We start from the raw sequence: 24,641 nt of genomic DNA, 5'->3' as shown, positions 1-24,641 counted from the left end.
TAAACGGGCCAAACGGTCCCGGGCTAAACGGACTTTTTGTAGGGACCGACCCGGGACAGGGATCATTTGGTCCTGGGCTAAACGGTCCCGGCCCGCGGGCTAAGTGGGCCCAACATATATTTTTTTTAAAAAAAATTAAATAGATATTAGAGACAAAAGGATGTTAAAAAAAATATCTAAGGCAATGCTTTGTAAATTTTATTATAAAATTGTGGCCTAAATTGTATTTAACATCCTAAATTATAATATTCAATATTTAATATCGAATATATATATATATATATAAAAGCTATATTCGATAAGCTATATATACATCTTATATATAGTATATAAGATGTATATATAGTATAGTATAGTATATATATTAAATGTATATATATATATATAAGTAATAAGCTATATTCGATAAGCTATATATACATCTTATATACTATATATAAGATGTATATATAGTATAGTATAGTATAGTATAGTGTGTGTGTGTGTGTATATATATATATATATATATATATATATATATATATATATATATAGTGTGTGTGTGTATATAAGCTATATTCGATAAACTATATATACATCTTATATACTATATATAAGATGTTAGTATAGTATATATATTAAATGTATAAAAAAATTGGGGTTAAAACAAAGTTTGGGGGGTTAAATGACTATTTTATAAATAGTCAACGGCTATATTTTTTTATTTATAAAAATAGCCGTTGGGACCGTTTGGCCCGCTAAGAGACCGGTCCGGTCCCGGACCTGGCGGGCCCAAATAATAGGACCGGCCCACAAGACCGGCCTAGACCCACTAAAATCGGGCCAAACGGTCCTGACCCGTTTGACCCGCAGTCCCGGGCCTGGACCGGCCTACTTGCCACCTTTAGTACCGGTACTTACTCGGGTAATATCCTCCCCTTAGACAGCCCTACAGACAAGGTAGATGGAGCTTTAGGTGGGTAAGTATTTGTTTTTTCCCTCGAACATTTTTTGGTCTTCTCTATGTTCTTTTCGTCTTTACACTTAAAAAATGTCCAAATGACCACCAATTAGGCCAGGAGAAAATAACACCTATGAAAAACAAATGTCAAAGATTGGAGACCAAATATGTAACAAGTAAAATAGGGATACAACTGAACCATATCCATCCCAACGGGGATCAACTTGACAATCTATTTATATCTGAAACAATGTGGATTACTTCTAAGTATTCCCCAGTAAAATTCTGTATGCATTCCTCTAGTGGTAGTCATTTCCACCTAAATAAAGCTAGCAGGTAAATTTAAATTGATAGAGTAAAAAAAAATACATACTTAGCTAAACTCATAAAGCAAAGGCAATCTGCAATTGCCAAATATTGTACTACTAAATTCAACAGAGAAAGGAGTTATTTGGCCTTATCAAGAAAAACAAAAGAAAACAGAGCAAAGGTTATTTGATTTGAAATAGATAATCAAATCTACCAGTAAGACCCAAGTAGAATTTACAAATTATATTATCATAGACCATTGTTGGTGCCAACTATTTCTCTTTTGGCTCCAAACCATTCCCCACTGGTTTATTCCCATCATCGGACTGCGACGATTCAGAAGAAGAGAAATCACAGACCAGAACTTTTTCGCATGCAGATTCAACCACCATTACAACAACTTCTTGCTCTCGTTCTACTTCACTTGAATTTTCCATTACTTCAATCGGGCTCACTAATGGTTGAACTGGGGCTCGGCAAATTGGGCAGTTAGAGTGAGACTGAAACCACATGTCAATACACTCAATGTGAAAAGAATGATTACACTTGGGTAAAACCCGACCCGCTTCGCCATTTTCGAATTGGGACAAGCACACAGGGCATTCGAGCGGAGGGTTGTATAATTCCGCTGAATAGATAAAAACAGGGAGTGATTTTAGCAGTAATGGGTCGAGCCCTTGAGAGGAAATAATGGTGATGGTTGAAGTGGCATTACGGCGAGCGTAATTACGGCGGAGGAAAAAGCGGATGGCGTAAAGGTGGAAGAAGGCTATAAGAAGACAAACGAAGAAGAAAACGAGAACAGAGATGAGCATGAGTTTACCGGTGAAAGCATAGTGTGGGTTTTCGCAACAAGTTTGTAGAGTTCCTAATGCAGTAGTAGTAGATGAGTCGTCGTCATCCATTATGATTATTTTAGGAGAAAAAGAAGAAGAAGAAGAAGAAGAAAGAGGTGCAGAAGATTTTGCAGAAAGACATTAATGGAAGAGGAAGGTTCCTCACTCTTACTTGAGATATTGTATAGTGGAACGTGTTTCAGCGGCCTCCACCTCCTTTAAAAAAGTTGTAACGGGTTAAACAAAAACATTGTTTCATTACTTCTTACTCCCTCACTTCCACTTTGTTTGACCTGGTTTGAAGCATGAGGGCTAAAACACTTAATTTTCGATATGAATTTGCACATAAATTTTTAAAAATAAAATTTACAAACATGAAAACTATATAAATAGTATTATAAGTTAATACTTAATGATTTAAGATATTAAAAATATATTTAAGAAAGACATGGTTCCAAAAACCTCTTTGACTTTTCAAATAGTAAATACAAGAAAGTGAGACAGTATTTAATACATACTATATATACTCTTTCCTTCACTTTTAGTTGTCTATTTTTTACTTTACACTCTCTTTAAGAAAAAATAAATAATTGAAGTGTCTTACTTATTTCACACATAATCAAAGTAGGATAGACCTTATATTTTATTTACAATTTAAGTGAAGCCACCATATGTCCTTTCTTGTTATAACTTATAACCTAACTTAAGTCTAAATTCTAACATTTAAATAAGCAATCCATAATAGGAGTATTTTGTTTGTTGCACTTGAGAATAAATACTTTGTATTGTTCTAGTAGAAGATTGGGCATCGGCTAGTAGAAGATTGGGCATCGGCTTATACCCCCAAGGAGCTAGTATTTAGGAACCTATGCAGAATATTTAACTAGTCCATTGATAATATTACTTTGTACAATGTTCATAAATTTCATTCAAATACATTTATTAATTGCTCGAAATTTTGATGGAACATTTCTGCTACCGAAATAACTTTTTACAATTATTCTAGTATTTTGTTCCGTTATTTCCTATATAATACAAGTAAATTTAATATTTGATACTTGCCCAATCAAATAGTGGAAAGGGCAGAAAGAATAATTTTTATAAGATCACTTATAAGTCTGACAAAACAGATACGTTGAGACTGAAAATATTCACAGTTGATGTGGATCAGAATTATCTATATTATCAGGCAAATGCAGTACGAATGGACAAGTGCACTTTTGCCCTTCTCCTCAAGTTGCTCATATTCGCCTTAATAATCTTTTGGATTTCCATATATTATTAGATCAAGGTTCACAACTAACGAAAAAGAAATGGAAAGTCTTTGTCGCACTCCCACATGCAAGAAAGATGCCAGACTTTAGACATTTCCGAGATACTTCGTAAAACATTAAAAAATAAGCTGGAAGCTCAAAGAGATATACCTCCAACCTGCAGACTCTGGATAATAATGATTGTGCAAATTGCCCCCTTGTGCAAATATGTTCTGCAGCATCAGGACAAGAATCATAAACTTCACTTTTTTGGAGAAAGGGGGACTGAAAGAGCAACAACACATCAAGTTTTGACCATGACTTCCCTAAGCCTTGTTGAAGAAATTATTCATGTTGTAAATGGACAAGCATTCAAGTGGTTGCAACACAATAGTTATCACAGATTCTGGGCACATTCCAAGTGATAGAAGACAAATTAAGCTAGCAATGTAGGCCAAACAAGTTTGGGATCAGCTATATAAATCCTCACCGTCTATGTATGCTTCGTTAAGCCCGTCTTGATCCAATATTATTGAAATAATAATGATAATAGTTTTACTAGCTACATTTTCGCTTGGCATTTGCATGTTAAAGCCCATTAAACAACCTCCTGCAAGTTATGTCCCTCTTCTTGAAACCACCAAGGCATATACTCCATGCGCCGTAAGCTCCCAGTTTCTACATCTTTAGGATTTGATGACAAAGTTTTGACTACCATTTTATCTTATCATCCAATGTTCTGACTGATTCATCAATCAATGGCTAAAACCAAAAAAAGTTCAATGAAAACAAGCACAAGTGCAACTTATTAGCAATTCCTGAATATTCTAACTGATGCCCACAATATATGGAAGTTAACAAGCATAAATATATAGTGGTCTAGATTGCAAATCGCGATAGTGCTTCAGTTCTCCAGTGAACCTCTGCTAGAATTCCTCAGCATCACTAGTATCTGAACCAAAGACTGAAATCTTACGAGGAAATGGATCACCATTTTATAAGGAAATCCTTTCAAAATTCTGGCTCTCTACATGCCATGTAATCCCATTTCTACTTCCCCAGTTCCCAGATATCATAGTGGAAAAGAGTTTGTGCCACATACACTGGTACAACACAAAAAATGTTTTACCTTCGCAAAGCAAGACATATTACTAGGTCGACATTCCACGTTATATAATTTTCACATTATATATTAAGAGCCATGTAGTGTGGCTGTAGCTAGCAGAGAAGCAGGGGAAAATCCTTAAAATTCAAAGGATTTACAGGCTGCGAGGGAAAAACATGAATTTGTTTATGTACACACGTCTGATAAATGTGAATCAGTTACACGATTGAATTTGTGACCACTTTATCTAAAAGCTTAAACTTTTAGAAAGGTACATTTTTTTACCTAGTTATACCTTCAATGCACCCCTCACGTGCAAACTGAATCTTTCTCATAGGTCAAGCATGTGAATGACGGTGAGAATTTGAACTCAGAACTTGTGCTTGCTCTCGTACTATGTTAAATTGTGTGAAAATCTCATCTAAAAAGCTTACTAATGAGTGTGCCTAGAGCCATGTTAATAACTCAACACACTAAATTGGGAGATAGACAAAAAACAGCTCAATAAACTAATTTGAGAGAGGAACCCGACTTTCCTACGAGCATGAGAATGGTTGTGCCAAGAGTTGTCTTGATACCATGTTGAACTCCATGTACCACCTAAAAGTTCAAGCTTTTAAAGAAGCACACTTTTATTTATTTTCTTGTATCTTCAACATAGACTTGCAACAACAACAACAACAACCCAGTATAATCTCACTAGTGGGGTCTGGGGAGGGTAGTGTGTACGCAGACTTTACCCCTACCCTGGGGTAGAGAGGCTGTTTCCGATAGACCCTCGACTCCCTCCCTCCAAGAACTCCCCACCTTGCTCTTGGGGTGACTCAAACTCACAACCTCTTGGTTGGAAGTGGAGGGTGCTCACCACTAGAGCAACCCACTCTTGTCAAGGGGTATATATATTTTTTTTTCACGGGGCAGCAAAGGGAGAAGCAAGGTACAATGCCTTAGAGAACTGCAAAAATCACAAGAGTTTCTAACAACAGGATTTAGGTTCATTTTTCATATTTGAAATAACTGAATAACTGATGGAGTTTCTGGTCAAATATCCCCATAAACGGTTGGGTTTTTTTTCCGAAGGCTAAATAAGTTAATCTCTCATTTGATAAAATTTCTGTCTTCTTATCAAATTAACGAACTATTCAAGGCAAAGAATAAAAAAAGAAGAGCAAAACCACAAATTTTGAAAAGAAAAAAAAAGAAAGAAGAGAGGGCAATGGAAATAGAGCTAGCCGTGATTTTTCATTAATAGGTGGATTGTGATACAAGCAGCAAGAGAAATACAATTACCATCCTTGCAAGCCGTCGAGAGAAAAAAGTAAAAGGAACAAAAAGCAAGTCAAAGAAAATGAATCCACTCTTATGAGGATTTTGAAAATGAGGAACAGGTATTCTAGCATGGGCTGAAAGTTTTTAGGGCAGAAGAGGGAAGGGAATGTACCTGAGTTGCACACATAATACCTGTTGCCAAATAATATCTCTGACATAATGTCCAGAGATAGCTATGCTCTTCCAGGAACCACCACTCCAAGCCCGGCATGTCTATATTGTACAGCCACCAGGTCCTTGTTATGTGGAAGATCGTGTACCTGGTGGCACCTGGTGACTGCCCAGTGAATCCATGGTTTTCGGAGGTCCTGGGTAATGGCTCAGAACCCTTTAATAATATAACACTAAGCAGTGCCGGAAACTAAAGGAACCAATGTAGAAATAGAGCCACAGAGCCTTCACCAATTTCTACTACTTTCTTATCAATGAATTAGTATGTTGGGGCTACCAGCATCATTGTAGACAGGAAACAAAAGTAATAATATGGCAAGTAATAAGCCAAACATACAAAAAAGGAGTTAATCTACCTTCACACATATGTAGCTCCATTCCTCGTCAGAAACTAAAAACTTAGTATAAAAAGTGGTCTTCCCACACATGAAAGCAGGACATTCCTGGAAATATATTTTACTGAGCAACAGGTTTCCTGCTATCCATAATTCCATTTGTGTAACACTAAAGAGAACAGTGACCTCCAAGCAAGAGGACAGTCAAAAAAGATTCACTGTTTTCACTTTCATCAACATATAAGTCCTGAACTGCAATCTGTGCACCTCTATTCAATTTCTCACCAATGCCATTTTAACCTTTTGCTAAATTCAAATCTCTCTCCTTGCCAGAAACATCACATTGTTAAATAAAATACTCATCTATTACTTGAATTCTTACATGATATCTTTATCATTCCTTCTGATCTATTTATGTACTGTATATCAAAATTCAAAACAGTAGGCAACAACTTCCTGGGTTCTCCATTCTAGTTCCAAGCTGGTCCTGGATCTCATATCAAAATTAATGTTTACATGCTTACATCTAGGTAAAATGTGAGCATTCTCCTCAGTCATTACTCACCTACTCAGACAAGTATACAGCACATTCTAGGTAAGGTCTAAATGTTTCAAGCCTTAGATAAAGGCTGGCAGTGTTTGTAGACTGTGTGCATTACCATTGAGAGGAAACAGTTATCAATATCATACTCTGCCAGGACTGCAGGTAGAAATCATGGCCACCTCGGCCAAGATGGCATACATATTAGAGAGACACCAGCAGTCTAACATAGTGTTGAAGAAGGCAATGATAACTCAAGTGGAAAAAGCATGAGAACAGAGATAAGCAACAGCTTACACAGAGTAGATGTCATGGGGGATCATAAGAAAAATTCCACTGCTCCAAGTCCTATACCAAATGAGTTTTCGTCCATCCTGATGACATTTTCAAAAACAACCAAAGAATTTACTGGTATTGGAGGGAATGGATGTGAGTATTGGATAAAAAAGTATGTTTTAACCAGTGAAGACCAATGCTGCAGTGTACCAATGCCATTATCTAAGTTGCTCCGACACGCCAGTTTAGGTGCCGCACCCATGTCGACACGACACTAGTATGGGTGTGGGTATGGGATCCGTACCGGATATGGTCAAATAATTTTGGGTACTTTGACCACGACGGACAGAAAAATTCGATACGAGATATAATTTGATTCCCGAAATCAGATAACCAAAACTAGGGTAAATTTGAAGAAAATAGCATACCTTATCCAGGAAATCGATCATTTACTTATCTACAACTTGAGAATAAAAAAGAAATTCTCATTTTACAATTTCTCATAATTTAGAGATATTTTTATATTTTTATATTTTTGAATTATTTTTAGCCGGATCTCCTCACCCGTATCCGTACTAGGATCTGCATCCCGAAATCTTAGAATTTACATCTCGAAGAATCCGACCTCTAGATCCGCACCTGTGTCGGACACCCGCACCCGTGTCCGAGCAGCTTAGGCCATTATCACTTCTTCACCGTAATCTGTTGGAGCTAGTTTATATTTTCAGGGATTCTTTCTCCCCAAATTGGAAAAGAAACCGAGGAAATAAAGATTTTCTTTGGATTTATCGTGGTTTCGCTTGCCACTTGTACTAATCTGTTAGGTATCATGTGACAGAGATCAGGCAATCATTTTTCTTATTCTTTTAGTGTGTATTTCTTCTGCTGGTATGTGGGGGATTGAGAAAGGACAGCAATCATCCCAAACAAAGAAAGAATTGTGAGAAGAGAAGCCCCTCTTCTTTCCATTATATTCTTTATATAGTGAAAAAAAATGCATGTCAAAGCAGGACTTATAAACAAAGTGGTGAACTCCACCTCTCTATCCATCGAGTTCCCAAATTCACAAATCTGATTGGGTATCTTATTATGTCACAAACTTCAACAAGTACACCTCAAATTCTACCAAAAACTTCAGTGATTTATAGAAAAGGAAAATGCAGTATCAATCATAGATATACATTAAAGTGGTAGCATTACAGCGTATACTGTATCATTGCTTATTTCAAGTGATGAAGTTGCAGTAACCTGGACGACAAAGAGGGCATCTGTTGATTAAAACCTCTGAATAAAATCATAAATGCGGGAATTTATTTCATCAGGCTTTTCTTGGTTGATGAAGTGACCTACTTCCTCCATTACAACAACCTCCTGCAAATTAGGCACTTCAATCTTGAAACCACCATTGAGTATATACTCCTTGGTTCCAGGAACATGATACGTCGCGTCCAGATCACCCACCACAAACCTAGTAGTAACTTGAATTTTGCATCCACTAAATGGTGCTGTAAGCTCCCAGTTTCTGCATTTAAAGAATAGATTTAAGAAAATTTGGACGTACTTCAGCAAAATTAAGCTGAAACTTTCTGTATTTCAGCAAAATAGACTATTTATCAACGACTTTGCAAACACTAGCTATTTTTCAATTAACAGTCCGAAAACTGACTAGGTCGTGCTATTTTCACGATTTTTTCGCAAGAAGCAGACCCAATTCCATAGCGCACTTGCGTGTTTTTGTATGGGCCTAGCGGGATTGGTCCAGAAAGTTCTCGACATCTGCTTATATACGTTCCGGAATATCTACTTGGGCAGAAATATCGGTACGGATAGAAGTATCGAGAAAATACTAAACTCTCCTCTACGACAGTATAAATACCTACCAGGTCCTCTTCCTTGAACCAACGAACTTGAAACCTGAAAGCAAACTCAGAAAATTCTCAAAAGGGCTTTCCAGGTTCCAATTCACATGAGACCTCTGCATTCGCGAACACTAGAGTCGACTGGAAGGAAACTCCGGGGGGCCATGTGCTCAAGGCAGATCTCCCTTGGCTTAAGAAGGAGGAAGTGAAAGTGGAGATCGAAGACGATAAGGTTCTTCAAATCAGCGGAGAGGAACGTGGAGAAAGATGACAAGAATGACACGTGGCACCGCGTGGAACGCAGCAGCGGGAAATTCATGAGGAGGTTCAGACTTCCGGAGAATGCGAAAATGGATCAAGTTAAGGCGGCGATGGAGAATGGAGTGCTCATTGTTACTGTTCCCAAGGAAGAGGTGAAGAAACCGGATGTAAGTCCATCGAGATCACCGGTTAGACGCTATATAAGTTTATACGTAAATGTTAGGATTGGGAAACCGGGTAGTGCGGAATTTAGCCAAAAAATATTATAATAATAATAACAAAGAGAATGCAAGTTGATAATAACGGTAATTAAAGAAGATAAAGAAGACACAAATTTAACGTGGTTCGGTCAAGGTGATCTACGTCCACAAGCGGAGAGAAGTAATTTCACTATACCAACAAGAGTACAAAAGAGAGTACAAAATTAGAGTAAATATTCTAATTACCAAATACCACAAGACAAGATCACTCCAAAGAAAGGGTTCACACAAGTATTTCCCAACACTCACTCTCTTACAAAATACTCTATAACGAAATAAAGGAGGAGAAAGAAAGACAAGAGTGAAAAGCTCTTGAATTGGTGTGTTTTCAAATGAGGAGAAACTCCTCTATTTATAGCAAGAAATCATTGGCCTAATAATGGATATTATGTCATGACAAATGTCATGATCCACAAATTTGTTATAATGGATATTATGTCTTGGCAAATGTCATGAACCACAAATTTGTTATAATGGATATTATGTCATAGCAAATGTCATGAAAATTTGGCCATATTACAAATCTCCACCTTGGCCTAATTTCGGCTTATATATAGTAAATTTGCTCCACATTCTCCGCAAAAACTCCAATAGGCAAAATCATTCTTCATAAATACCAATCAAGTTCAGGCAAAGCTTGAACTTGGACACTGGAAGAGGTTTAGTGAACATGTTAGTAGGATTGTCTCTAGTGTTGATCTTCTGAACAGAGACTTTTCTTTCAGCAATGGTTTCTCGGATGAAATGATACTTTATATCAATGTGTTTCGTCCTCTCATGATACATTTGATCTTTAGTCAAGTGAATGGCACTTTGACTATCACAGAAAATGATAATACCACTTTGGTATAAACTGAGTTCCGCAAATAGACCCTTCAACAATAAAGCTTCTTTGATCGCCTCGGTCACTGCCATATATTCTGCTTCGGTAGTAGATAAAGCTACTACATGTTGTAATATAGCTTTCCAACTAATAGCGCAACCACCGATGCAAAAAACATATAGCCTGTCAATGATTTTCTTTTGTCAGGATCACCTGCATAATTTGAGTCTACAAAACCAACCAAAGTGTTAGTATTTCTCCCAAACTCCAAACATGTATTTGAAATACCTCGCAAGTATCTGAGAATCCATTTCACAGCATGCCAATGTGCTTTACCAGGGCAAGCCATATACAGGCTTACCACGCTCACTGCTTGTGAAATGTCTGGACGTGTACAAACCATTGCATACATAATACTGCCGACTGCACTGGAATAAGGAACCTGTGCCATGTACCTCTCTTCTTCCTCTGACTGCGGGGACTGAGCAGCTGATAACTGAAAATGAGCAGCAAGAGGGGTACTAACTGGTTTAGCATCTTTCATGCCAAACCTCTCCAAGACTTTCTCCAAGTACTTCTTCTGGGTCAGAAATAGCCTGTTGGCTTTTCGATCTCTTTTGATCTCCATGCCAAGGATTTTCTTAACTGCTCCCAAATCCTTCATCTCAAATTCACTTTTCAAGTTGTGAATTTATGTTAAATCCTTAGCAGCAATGAGCATGTCATCAACATATAATAATAGGTACACAAATGAACCATCATTTAACTTCCGGAAGTAAACATAACTATCATATATGCTCCTCGAATAACCATTACCCAACATAAAGGAAGCAAACCTTTTATACCATTGTCTTGGAGACTGCTTTAATCCGTACAAGGATTTCTTCAACAAGCAAACATGATCTTCTTTTTCTTCAATTTCAAATCCTTCGGGTTAATGCATGTATATTTGTTCCTCAAGTTCGCCATGTAAGAAAGTTGTCTTAACATCAAGTTATTCTAATTCCAAATCATACATGGCAACGAAGGCAAGCAAGACACGAATAGAGCTATGTTTAATAACAGGTGAGAAAATATCATTAAAATCAACTCCTTGTACCTGACTATAGCCCTTTGCAACTAATCGTGCCTTATACCTCACATCTTCAACCCCTGGAATGCCATCCTTTTTCTTGAAGACCCATTTGCAACCAACAATTTATTTTCCTGATGGCGGCTTCACAAGAGACCAAGTACCATTCTTGTGGAGAGACTCAATTTCTTCATTCATTGCAATCAGCCACTTGGCTGAGTCAGCACCAGAAACTGCTTCTCAATATTTTGATGGTTCTCCAATTTCTTCAGTTTCTTGTGCAACTGAAAAAGCAAATGCAACATAATCTCCAAACCTTAATGGTTGTTTACCTTCTCTTCTTGGTCTATGTTTGGCTATAGAATACTCCTCTTCTTCTGGTTCAACTTCAGGAGTCTCAACTTCAGGAATTTCAGCTTCTGTCTCAACTTCAGGAGTTTCAACTGTATTTTGCTCCAAAGTTGATGAGCTTGGCTCAGAAGGAATGCCAATCTCAATCTCCACCTGATTCTGTATACTATTTCCTTTATCTGTATTACAAGAACAAGAAGACTCTTTTCTAGAATGTAACATAAAGGATTCATCAAAGGTTACATCTCTGGTAATTATAAATTTTGGTACTGTGGGATCAGGATACCATAGTCGATATCCTTTTACCCCAGATGCATACCCAAGGAAAATGCACTTTTTAGCCCTTGGCTCTAATTTTCCATTATTTACATACATGTATGCAGGGCAACCAAATATCTTTAAATCAGAATAATTAGCAGGAGTACCTGACCACATTTCCTCTGGAGTCTTAAAGTTCAAAGGTGCAGAAGGAGCTCGGTTGACAATATAACAAGCTGTAGAGATAGCTTCTGCCCAAAAGGCATTTGTTAACCCAGCATTTGAAATCATGCAACGAGCCATTTCCAAAAAAGTTCTATTCATCCTTTCTGCCACACCATTTTGCTGAGGTGTCATTCTCACAGTACGATGTCGAGCAATTCCTTCATTCTTGCAAAATTCGTTAAATTCATCATTACAAAATTCCAAGTCATTATCTGTTCTAAGCCGCTTAACCTGTTTTCCTGTTTGCTTCTCAATCAAAACTTTTCATTGTTTGAAATTTAAGAAAACGTCACTTTTATTTTTCAGGAAATAAACCCAAACTTTCCTTGAATAATCATCAATGAAATTAACATATACCTGGCACCACCTTTTGATGGGGTACGTGAAGGACCCCAAAGATCTGAATGAATGTAATCCAAAGTACCTTTTGTTCTATGAATCGCTGGAGATTTGAAGCTGACTCTTTTCTATTTCTCGAACACACAATGTTCACAGAACTCCATATTTTCGGTACTTTGGCCACATAAGAGACCTCTTTTACTGAGGATAGAAAGACCATTTTTACTCATATGCCCCAATCTCATATACCACAATTTGGTGATGTCAGAATTTGATTTATCTAATATTGAAACTGCAGCAGCACCTGTAACAGTAGATCCCAAAAGAGTATACAACGTACCAGATCTGCGTGCTTTCATGATCACAAGAGCACCATGAGAATTTTCAGAACTCCACCTTCACCTGTATACTTGCACCCAAGAGATTCTAGAGTGCCCAAAGAGATGAGATTTTTCTTCAAGTCAGGAACATGTCTAACATCGGTGAGAGTTCTCACCACACCATCATGCATTTTGATTCGGACTGTACCTTTTTCAATAACTTTCAGCATTGTTGCCCATCAAGACAACTCCACCTCCAATAGATTTATATGTGGTAAATAAATCCCGACTGGGACACATATGATAAGAACAACCCGAATCTAAAATTCACTCATTGTTAGATTTGAAACTATTATTAGTTGCTAAAAAAATAGTTCCCTCAGTCTAATCAACAGCTACACTTGCTTCGGCAGTGTCAGTATTTTTGTACTCATTTTTGTTTTATGTATGTTTTTCTTTGTTTTTCAATTTAAAGCATTCAGAAATAATGTGACCTTTCTTATGACAATATTTGCACATGACATTTCTGTATCTGAATTTTGACCTTGATTTAGGTTTCTCACTACTTGAATCTTTCTTATTGGATCTACCTCTTATGAATAAGCCTTCCCCTTGGTTCCCACTAGTTTCCCCAGTAATATCTCTATCTATTTGTTCTTTTGATTTCAAAATAGATTTGATATCTTTATAAGAGATATTATCCTTTTCTTAAAGCATAGTATCTCTTATATGCTTAAACGACTGGGGTAAGAAAACAAGCAATAATACAGTTTGATCCTCATCTTTGATTTCAGTATCTATGTTACTTAAATCCATAAGAAGAGAATCAAAAGTATCAAGATGTGTAAGTATAGAGGTTCCTTCAGCCATACGAAAAGTGTAGAGTTTTTGCTTTAGGTAAAGCCTGTTTTCTACTGTTCTTTTTATATATAGCGTTTTAAGCTTTTCCCATATGCCTTTGGCTGAGCTTTCTGCTGCAACTTCACGCAAAACCTCATTTGAAAGATTTAAAATAATATCTGCTTTTGCCTTTTTGTCTATGACGGTAAACTCCTCGTCCGTCATTTTATCCGGCATCTTCTCCTTTCCTTGTAGTGCCAAATTTAAGCCATCCTGAATTATTATAGCTTCCATCTTTAATTGTCACATTCCGAAGTTTGCACTTCGGTCAAATTTCTCAACATAAGACTTTGTTAGAGTCATTTTGGCTTTTTAAACTAACCCGGTTAGATCTGGCTCTGATACCAATTTGTTAGGATCGAAAAATTGGGTAGTACGAAATTTAGCCAAACAACATTATAATGATAATAACAAAGACAATGCAAGTTGATAATAATGTCAATTAAAGAAGATAAAGAAGACACAAATTTAACGTGGTTCGATTAAGGTGACCTACGTCCACAAGCGGAGAGAAGCAATTTCACTATACTAACAAGAGTACAAAAGAGAGTACAAAATTAGAGTAAATACTCTAATTACCAAATACCACAAGAGAATAACCTCACAAGATCACTCCAAAGAAAGGGTTCACACAAGTGTTTCCCAACACTCACTCTCTTACAAAATACTCTATAATGAAATAAAGGAGGAGAAAGAAAGACAAAAGTGAAAAGCTCTTGAATTGGTGTGTTTTCAAATGAGGAGAAACTCCTCTATTTATAGCAAGAAATCCTTGGCCTAATAATGGATATTATGTCATGGTAAATGTCATGAACCACAAATTTGTTATAATGGATATTATGTCATGGCAAATGTCATGAAAATTTGGCCATATTACAGTAAATGTAGCAAGTACTCTATGGATTGCGAGCCAGTATAAAAAGATATAGTAAGGTTTGTATTACTGAAGATGTAGAGTTGTTCTTCCTTCATGTCTCATCCTGAGCCGTCTCCTTATTTGGCCTATTAACCGCTAATGTATTCCCCTGTGTAATAATATTCCTGCTGTTGTACTGCGGTTCTGTTCAAATCTTTTATCTTACTCTTTCCTTCTTTTTGTCTTTGTATGTTTTATGCTGTTTAATCAGTTTGCGTTTGAGTGAGAGACTCTTTGGTACTCTCTGTTCTCATGTTCTGCATCTCCAGTTCTAAGATTCAAAAATAAAAGTAACAAATAATATACATGAGAACACTAGGTTGTTCAAAACTTACTGAAGCTCATCGAATTTGCAGTATGTAGCGCAACATAATATCAATCAGATCTTCAATACTTCAATTCCCATTTATTTATGTCCTGAGTTAGAATTAGTTGAGGTTGGTAATATGTCAAGCTAGGAGGGCCGGCTGATACTTTTTGTTCTCCTGTTATGCGTTCTCAATTTTTATTCTTACACATAAAAATAGGAATTAATAAGAGCGGAGAAGACTCTCCTGGAGGGGACAATAACAGCAAATTATAAACTTGCTATGTCTTGTTACATCAAGAACAGAACTACAAAGCTGCATAAAGCCCCGAGGAAGAAATATTTGATGGAAGAGTGAAGACGCGAAATATTGATGGAAGAGTGAAGATCCGATAGCACATTACTCCAATGAGTTAATCAAGTCCTTAAAATTAAACACCAGCCAATCAGCTTTAGCTGCAACTGATTCTCTTAGTTGAACTCCTCCATAGCAAATAAACAAGTCCGCACCACCTGGCATACGAGCCTGCAACCAAAATTCCAGAGAAGTGCAAAGTTGTCAACAGATATATCATTCAGAATCCTCAAACAAAACACAAAATAGTATAAACAAGAGCAAACAAGTTTGATGGTGTTGCTTTCAACATTTTCAAAAACAAAGTTTGCCCAAGTAATTTGAGTTTTTGCAAACTCTGTTTGTTTATGTTGTTCTGCAATAAATAAATAAATAACAACAATTTTTCCCGAAGATCTAATCTCAGTTTTTAAAATCTTTTAACAATTCAAAAACTACTTTCTAGAGTTTCTGAGTTTTTGAAAGTTTTGAAAAACTGAGTTTGGAAATCTTTAAAAAACCACTAACTCCTTTTTTTTGTTCTGGCGAAAGCAACTCAAACAAACGAAGTTTGCAAAAAAACTCAAAAACTGAGTTTACAAAGTTTGTTTTTGTAAATTTTAAACTAAAGCTAGATATATCACTCCATCCATCACCCATTTTTTACCCTTTGGGTGATTGGAGTTGGTGGTCAAACAGGAGACGAGCGTATTGGTTACTTACCTCAAGATCAGTGGCACCATCACCAATCATCACTACTGATTTGTATCCATGAGCCTGAAAGATTGGATTACTTAGCTTTATGAGCAATCTTTAAGAAAAATGTCTTAAAATAAGCAACTACATCACCAGTTGTTCCAACACCAACCTTTTTTATTTGTTGAACAGCAGTAGGTTTTCCACCACTCCTTGAAGTTGGCTCATTTTTATCAAACCCAGCAAATTCTCCATTACTCCCAAAGAGCATTTGATTGGCAAAAATATTTTCAAGTGTTATACCAAGGATCGATGCGACAGGCTTCAGGAAAGAGTTATGGTTAGAAAAAATATAGATAATACACCACATTATGGGATCAGCACAACTTTAAAAAAAAAAAAAAAAGAGAGAGACATCTGATAATGACGACTGATCAAACTACAGTCATCAGAACACATTTTTCATCCAAATAACTGCACCAAATAATTGGGTAACTAGCAGAATTTTTTGCAAGTCTAGTTGGACACTATGGTAAACAGAACCAAGTGATGACCCAAATCTTTCATCATATTAAAGGTAGCAAACCAAAAAATTCTTGTTTTCAGGTTTTCCCTGACACCTCTTGTTCCAACTACTGGAAAATTTTATTAGCATAACCTATTCATAGTTCATACATATGATAACATTTATACAAGAAGATGACCAGCCAATTCTAACTGTTCCCAGTAAAGCACTTTGCAAAATAAAACTTGGAAATTAGTAATAGCAGAGACGAATAGAAAAATATCCAGAATGATGTTCAAAACTCACGTGGAAAGTTTGAAACTTACTAATATTATAAGAAGTGCAAAAACACAACAGCATATCTTTTAATATGTTTATATCAGGTGCAAGATGAACAAATAAAACTAAACATTTCAACAAGGGAAGTACATTGATCATTTGACGAAACCCGCCTGAGACCAGATAAACATCTTTCTTTTTATCCTTCAGTTTTTTGACCAATAGATCAATGCCAGGAGAAAGTCTGCACCAATCACAACCAGAAAAGATTCAGTAGCCTAAGCTTTATAAAGTAATCAATCAACTAGCTTCAAAGGGACATCAGACAATAGTTGATTTATTTGAAATTTTTAAGGCATGGATGGATTAAGCAAGATTATCTTTGAAAAGATTTCAACAACCCCAGCTGATTAAAAAAAACAACCAACTAGCTTCAAAGAGACACCATAAAAAAACTGAATTGTTTGGCAATTTTTAGGGATTGAACTAGCCAGATTATCTTAAACCATTTTGCTTACTACAAAAAGAAATTGTCTTTTCACTTGCAAAATTTATAAATTGTACGGGATTTCCTTTAGAATTGCTATCGATGAATTTATAGCTATGCCAAGTAGGGAGACACAGTTTGCTGAGTGCACAGATACAAATGGTCCAATGGGAGTAAGAATTTCCAGAAACATTTGGAACAGTGTGCCTGTCAGTCCTCCAGGGCCCGGTGACCGATCCCCGTGAACGGCGGCCGTAACTATAACGGTCCTAAGGTAGCGATATTCCTTGTCGGGAAGTTTGAGCCCCCTCTAATTTTTTGTTTTCTTTATTTGATTTATATTTTCACTGGGGACTTAGATATACTGAAAGTCAATTGCACAAAACTGTATATCTTTGTTATTCACAAACTAACAGATGGCTGAAGGAATACAGGTATGAAATTTGGAGGAACCAATTAACTGTAACCATGGCCAAACTTTTATATAACAAAGGCTGAGCCCGGACCCAAGCTTATGTTATGGTCAATCTCTATCACAGGCTTACAATAAAAACTGGTTATGACACTTTTCAACAATTTTATAATTGATGAAAACTCAAGTGGCTCTTCTAGTCAAGCCATCTTTTTTCCTTTGTAATGCCATACTGAAGAAAGAGCTAGCAGGGGCCACGGACTCTCTTAAAATTTGCTAATCCTTGAAAGATCCTGAAGGGTGGTTGAGTATTTAATACTACTACCACTGTTGTCTGAACTGTAAGACTTAACGCTTAGGATAATTAATAGAGAAGGCTACAGCTCCCGGAGGTTAGGAAATAACAACTAGCTCTTAGTTTGTACTGGAGCTATTCCTTCTCCTTCTGTAATTCTGCATCTTCTTGATGCATTAACTAATGCAATTTGAGTACTTCATTAAAGAAAAAATTAGCATTTTAATTTATGCCTAACTACTTCCTAATGTATTGATTGCTTTGGGGAATCTATTAACTGATAGTTTTTGTGTTAATTACAATATTTCTGTAATTAGCCAAGTTGCAGGAATAATGAATCCAGAGAGCTATAACATTTCAAGTCTGAACATCAACACAAGAAAGGTTTTAAGATTACGGGAAAAAAATTGACAACCATGACCATATAGCATGCTCAGTCAAAAGTTTTTTCAAATAACTAAATTGGCAGTTATGACCAAGGCCCCTAATTAAAAGGAATAGCAGATAGTAATACTCTATACCTATAAAGCAAAACCACTCCTTAAAATGTAACTGTTTAATTTTTCCATAAAAGGTGAAAATTTGAAGACTCAATATGTCATTGTCTTTCCTTTTAGTAAACTCGTAATAATAGTTCATAGAAATGGAAACCTTATGTACCATAGGTGATACAAGGCACAGCGTTACCGTGGAGGTCTCTTAAGAAAATCCTGGAGTTGGGACAATGAAGGGTTGATAAGAGACAGACGAGCTGCCAATGCATCTTCGAAAGAAACAGAGCCATTCATTGCCCTGTCAAAGTCAAGATAAATGTGATATGAAATCCTATAGCATTTAATATTCGATTATAAAAATTATTTGCTACATTTTAGAAAGGCAGCTAACCTAGCAGTCCATTCTGCTACAGCCTTTCCAGCCCCACAAAACTCTGCAAATTCATCTATGCCCTCGTCTATGCACACAGTGCTATCCACATCAAAGCATACAGCATTCACATTTTGCCAAACAGCAAGAACCTCTAACATAATTCAAAAAACCATCAGTTTGCTGCATAATCATAATAAATTCCCTCCATAATAAAACTCAATCCATATCTCATTTTACAGATCATCAATCAATCAACTTTGTCTCAATTCCAAACTAGTTGAAGTCAGCTACATGAATTCTCTATGTTTCTTTTTGATAACCTGAATTCTCTATATTTCTATTCAGGCCAATTTCATTTACAAGCATGATTAGCAAAATTATGGGAAATGGCTCCATAACAAAGACGACAGATTTTATAGTTTTGAAGACAGGATTCAGACTAAGCAATCCATAACTAAACAAGATTCAGACTTTTCACTTACAGACACACAACACAATACATATTAGCCCCACCAAGAATGATATCAGATCCATCTTTACCTTTAGATGGTAATGTATTGTCAAAAGGGGTAACAGCAGAGGCTTCAACGGGCTGAACTGAAGCAACAAATGAATTAAACAACTTGGACTTTCTCACCATTCCAATTGGCCGAACAGAAACTCTAGTAATTTTTGGAGAAAATATAGGAAGTGGTACCGAGCTTTGCTCTCTTGAGACAGCACGAACAGATTGCGCTTGAAAACTCATCAGTCCATCCATTAAAGCCTTAATAATCTTGAATTTCACAAACCTCGAATATGGGTTTCGTTAAAAATTAAAAAAAATTGTGTAATTTAAGGATGTCTTGCTCGAATCCTATTTGAAGCTTGAGAAGATGCGCACCTGACCGAGAACCGGCAAGTGAAGTTGGTGCAAAATAACATTACTTCTGATTTGTTTTAAAAATAGCAGATTTAACAAGATGCTGATGTGGGGGTAGTTATGACTTATGAGGTTTAGAAACTATATAAATATTGACCCTGGATCACTTTTAATTCTTATCAATTTATTCCCCGTCCTTCTCATGATTACTCCATCACTTTTAATTTTAATATTTAGATTTATTAACAAAAATAAATCTGCAATTTTTACTAAATAAACTGTACAAATATACACAATAACAACAACTCAGTAAAATCACACTGATGGGGTCTGGGGAGGGTAGTGTGTACGCAGACCTTACCCCTACCCCGAAGGGTAGAGAGGCTATTTCCGAAAGACCCTCGGCTCAAGAAAACAAAAAGACAAAAGGACAAAAAGAGACAATATTAGTATCACCACAACAATCATAGGAAAAATAAGAACACCATGAAATCCAGAAGAAAGATGCAAAGCAAAAGCGATAGCTAGTAAATAGGTCATGTACTGGAAAGCAAAATAGTAAGGCACAACATTGTCACTAGCTATCTTAGACAAAACCCTACCTAGCTAGTTCCACAATGGTACAAAGTAAGTCAAGACTCAACTACTTCCTAACCTACAACCTTAATACTCGACATCCACATCTCCCTATCAAGTGTCATGTCCTTGAAAATCTGGAGTCTCGCCATATCCTTCCTGATCACCTCTCCCCAATACTTCTTAGGTCGCCATCTACTTCTTCTCGTGTCCTCCGCAACCAGCCGCTCACACCTCCGTACCGGAGCATCTGGGCTTCTCCTCTGAACATGTCCGAACGATCTAAGCATCGCTTCCCGCATCTTGTCATCAATGGGAGCCACGTGCACTTTCTCCCGAATATCATCATTCCTAATCTTATCTATCCTAGTGTGCTCGCAAATCCACCGCAACATCCTCATTTCTGCTTCTTTCATCTTTTGGATATGTGAGTTCTTAACGGGCCAACACTCAGCCACATACATCATGGCCGGTCTAACCACCGCTTTATAAAACTTACCTTTGAGTATCGGTGGCACTCTCTTGTCACACAAGACTCCAGATGCTAACCTCCACTTCATCCATCCTACCCCAATACGGTGTGTGACATCCTCGTCGATCTCCCCTCACCCCTAGATAACCGAACCAAGGTACTTGAAGCTGCCTCTAGTCGGAATGACCTGTGATCCAAGCCTCACATCTACGTCCACTTCCCCCGGCTCAGCGCTGAACTTACACTCCAGGTATTCCATCTTCGTCTTGCTTAGCTTGAAACCCTTAGACTCAAGAGACTGTCTCTAAACCTCCAGCCTTTCGTTAACCCCGGCTCGCAACTCATCAATCAGAACTATGTCATCGGCGAATAGCATGCACCATGGTACCTCCCCTTGAATATGGTGTGTTAACGCGTCCATCACCAGGGCGAATAAGAACGGACTGAGCGCAGAACCTTGGTGTAACCCCATTACAACCGAAAAATGCTCAGAGTTGCCTCTTACTATCCTAACCCGAGTCTTAGCTCCATCATACATGTCCTTAATCGCCACAATTTAGGGAACCGACACACCTTTTGCCTCCAGGCATCTCCACAGAACTTATCTAGGAACCTTGTCATACGCTTTCTTTAGGTCAATAAACACTATGTGAAGATCCTTCTTCCTCTCTCTGTACAGTTCCACCAACCTTCTAACAAGGTGTATAGCTTCTGTAGTCGAACGTCCCGGCATAAACCCGAACTGGTTGTCGGATACAGACATTGTTATCCTCACCTCCGCTTCAACCACCATCTCCCACACTTTTATGGTATGACTCAGTAATTTGATACCCCTATAATTGTTACAACTCTGGATATCACCTTTGTTCTTATACAATGGAACCACCGTAATCCACCTCCACTCATCCAAAATCCTCTCCGCCTTAAAAATAACATTAAACAACCTAGTCAACCACTCCAAACTTGCTCTCCCCACACACTTCCAAAATTTCACCAGAATCTCGTCTGGCCCGGTCGCTCTGCCCCTACTCATCTTATGCATAGCTCCCACGACCTCCTCAACCTCGATACCCCTGCAGTACCCAAAGTCACGGTGACTCTCGGAATGCTCCAATTTGCCTAGCATAATATCATGATCCCCTTCTTCATTCAGAAGTTTATGAAAGTAAGTCTACCATCTCCTCTTAATCTGGGCATCTTCCATCAATACTCTACCATCGTCATCCTTAATGCATCTCACTTGGTCCAAATCCCGAGCCTTCCTCTTTCTCAACTTGGCCAGCCAGAATAACTTCTTTTCCCCGCCTTTTTCCCAGTTCCTCGTACATACGACCATAAGCCGCAGTCTTAGCCTCCGTGACCGCCAGCTTAGCCTCCTTCCTAGCTACCTTATACCTGTCCATGCATGCTCGCCTCTCCTCCTCACCTATGCTCCCCACTAACTTCAGGTACGCCGCCTTCTTCGCTTCCACTTTACCTTGGACCTCTTCATTCCACCACCAGTCTCCTTTGTGCCCACCAGAGACGCCCGTCGAGACCCCTAACACCTCTCTCGCAGACTCCCTAATACAGTCTGTTGTCGCTGACCATATAGTGCTCGTGTCACCACTGCTCCTCCACGCTCCCATAGCCGATAACCTCATCTCCAACTCTTGGACTTTATCCTTAGTTAAGGCTACCCACCTGATTCTCGGTCTTCCTCGAGTAGACTTTTTCCTCCTCTTTAACATAATACCAACGTCCATCACCAAGAGCCTATGATGTGTCGCTAGTATCTCACCTGGAATCACCTTGCAATCCTTGCATTGCCCTCTGTTACACCTCCTGAGGAGGAGATAATCAATATGAGTCTTCGCCACCGTATTTTGAAAAGTAACCAAATGCCCCTCCCTCTTCTAAAAGTTAGAGTTCGCAATCATCAACCCAAAAGCCTTAGCAAAGTCTAACAGCGATGTACCTCCTCTGTTCCTCTCCCCAAAACCGAAGCCTCAATGCACCTCGCCACAACCACCTGCGGTCGACCCAATATGCACATTGAAATTCCCTCCTATGAATAGCTTCTCAGCAGGCGGAACATGGCGCACAATCTCATCTAACCCCTCCCAAAAGCGTCGTTTAACCTCCTCATCTAGGCCCACATGCGGCGCATAGGCGCTAACGACGTTTAGGGTGCACTCTCCAACCACCAACTTAATAATCATCAATCTATCATTCACTCGTCTAACCTCAACCACAGACTCTGTAAGTTCCCTATCCACCAAGATGCCCACTCCATTCTTACCTTTCTGGACTCCTGAGTACCAAAGTTTATACCCGTCTGCGTCCTTCACCCTCGACCCTACCCACCTTGTCTCCTGGACACACGCTATATTGACCCTCCTCTTTTGGAGGATCTTCGCCAACTCTATAGACTTACTCGTCAATGTACCTATGTTCCATGACCCAATTCTCAACCTACAGACACCCTTATTCCCTTTACCTCCCTGGCCTCCCGCCCCACCCCTTAACCCCTGCCCTACCTCCCACCCTACCCCCCGAGGACATGACCTCACTCGACCATCTCAGACCACAACCATTATACCTACGACAGAGTAAGGGAATCACTATCACACACAAGGCAACAGACCAAACCAGAAGAAGACAAGTTGCAACTACAGGCACACTAATACGGTGAATCAACTAATACGAACTAAAATGGCATCAATTTAACTAACACAACAAAAGAAAACTGAAAAATGGGAGGTACCAACTCCCGCGAGTAGAACCTTGGAATTGTCTTGGTATATACGACGATGTTGCGGCAACCTAGCACGTTCGTGTCTAATTCCCGCCGCCCGTTGCTGACACTTGCCCGGGTTGTTCTTCAATATTTGCACACGCACGTCCCTTTCGCTGCTAATAGCCACATGCCCTGACCTGAAATACACACAAAACACCATGAAGCCGAAGAAAGAGGGGAGAGGTTGTCACCGCTACCACTGGTGAGGCCCCACCCGTAGCTAAGGAGCGCAAAAAAGAATGAAATAAAACCTTAAGTTGATTTTTAAAAAAAGAACAGTCAATTCAAAATAATCACAAGAAAAATGACTAACCCGAAAGCTAAAAAGAAAAAACCATTAGAAAAAAGTTCATACACTTTCAGTTGTTAAGAAAATACAAAACTAATAAGCCCAGAAGATGTACAATTAATGAACCCTGATATTCTAATTTGTGTGAAATTTATCCTAAGTCCTAAGCTAGATCTATATTTACTCTATGTATGTTAAGAAGATATTTGGTCAGTACTATTAAGTAGGTAAATCAGGTAAATCTACATGTAAGTAAATCACAGATCTTCTAAAACAAATTATTTCAAAATCTAACAAACTATTCAGCTCAGTAAATCAATAACAGTAAATTTCCAAACTATATTGCACAAAACGGAGAAAATAAGATAAAACTTTCACAAGGAAATTCACCAAAAAAGATGATTTTCCCCTGTAAGTTTTGGCAGAAAAATCAAACTTGATGATCGAAACCCACATACAAATTTAAAACAATATAGGCAGCAACACGCAATCCAACAACCTCGAATGAAAGGCCAAATTGATTCAAGCAAAGGGACTGAAATTGAAACCCAGAGATTACGAAGAGCGGCGAGCAGCAGTCGCTCTAGAGCTTAAAAAGACGATTACAGGCTAAAAAAAGAGAGGAAAAAAAATATATAAATAAAGATAGGAGAGAAAGGAGATTAGGTTCTTACCTGGGCTCGCCCGCAGTGGGATGCGGCGGTGAAGAGGTGACGAAGAAGAAGATAAGGTGAGTTACCGTTAGTTTGGAGAGAAAGAGAAAATGTTCGGTAAGAGACCTTGATAATCAAATAAACACAAA

The 24,641-nt window shown here is 38.0% G+C and overlaps 2 protein-coding genes across 8 annotated transcripts; both read right to left on the bottom strand.

Annotated features, from left to right (window-relative positions):
* Positions 1–1,326: 1,326 nt before the first annotated feature.
* On the bottom strand, positions 1,327–19,825 carry LOC107791189 (phosphoserine phosphatase, chloroplastic-like). 7 transcript variants are annotated; one of them, XM_075237886.1, is made up of 12 exons: positions 19,402–19,825; positions 18,880–19,012; positions 18,682–18,786; positions 16,951–17,044; positions 16,189–16,338; positions 16,044–16,097; positions 8,976–15,512; positions 8,344–8,617; positions 7,117–7,193; positions 3,829–6,080; positions 3,510–3,571; positions 1,327–2,378 (listed from the first exon to the last, which is right to left on the bottom strand). In XM_075237886.1, exons 1-7 carry the CDS (start codon positions 19,619–19,621, stop codon positions 15,387–15,389), a joined length of 882 nt encoding a protein of 293 aa, XP_075093987.1. In that variant the 5' UTR covers positions 19,622–19,825; the 3' UTR covers positions 1,327–2,378; positions 3,510–3,571; positions 3,829–6,080; positions 7,117–7,193; positions 8,344–8,617; positions 8,976–15,386. The 7 variants fall into 7 exon arrangements, with proteins under 7 accessions (XP_075093987.1, XP_075093984.1, XP_075093986.1 ...); XM_075237883.1 differs by having other exon boundaries at positions 5,885–6,080; XM_075237885.1 differs by having other exon boundaries at positions 1,327–3,571.
* Positions 1,522–2,154, bottom strand: LOC107773037 (RING-H2 finger protein ATL2-like). The gene has a single exon (XM_075239132.1). The coding sequence runs from the start codon at positions 2,152–2,154 to the stop codon at positions 1,522–1,524; it is 633 nt and encodes a 210-aa protein (XP_075095233.1).
* Positions 19,826–24,641: the final 4,816 nt, after the last annotated feature.

Source organism: Nicotiana tabacum, chromosome 19 (genome assembly GCF_000715075.1).
Source record: "Nicotiana tabacum cultivar K326 chromosome 19, ASM71507v2, whole genome shotgun sequence".
Taxonomy (NCBI): domain Eukaryota; kingdom Viridiplantae; phylum Streptophyta; class Magnoliopsida; order Solanales; family Solanaceae; genus Nicotiana; species Nicotiana tabacum.
Note: the sequence above shows the minus strand (reverse complement) of the source record. Positions and strands in the feature narration are given on the sequence as shown.

Bases quoted from the DNA above. Each gene is read 5' to 3' on its own strand.
- LOC107773037 (XM_075239132.1), bottom strand. From the start codon at position 2,154: ATGGATGACGACGACTCATCTACTACTACTGCATTAGGAACTCTACAA.
- LOC107791189 (XM_075237885.1), bottom strand. From the start codon at position 19,621: ATGGATGGACTGATGAGTTTTCAAGCGCAATCTGTTCGTGCTGTCTCA. The intron at 17,045-18,681 runs GTAACGCTGTGC...TGATTGGTGCAG, and splicing joins TTTCTTAAGAGACCTCCACG to ACTTTCTCCTGGCATTGATC. The intron at 15,513-16,043 runs GTAAGTAACCAA...TTTTGGTTGCAG, and splicing joins ATGGTGCCACTGATCTTGAG to GCTCGTATGCCAGGTGGTGC.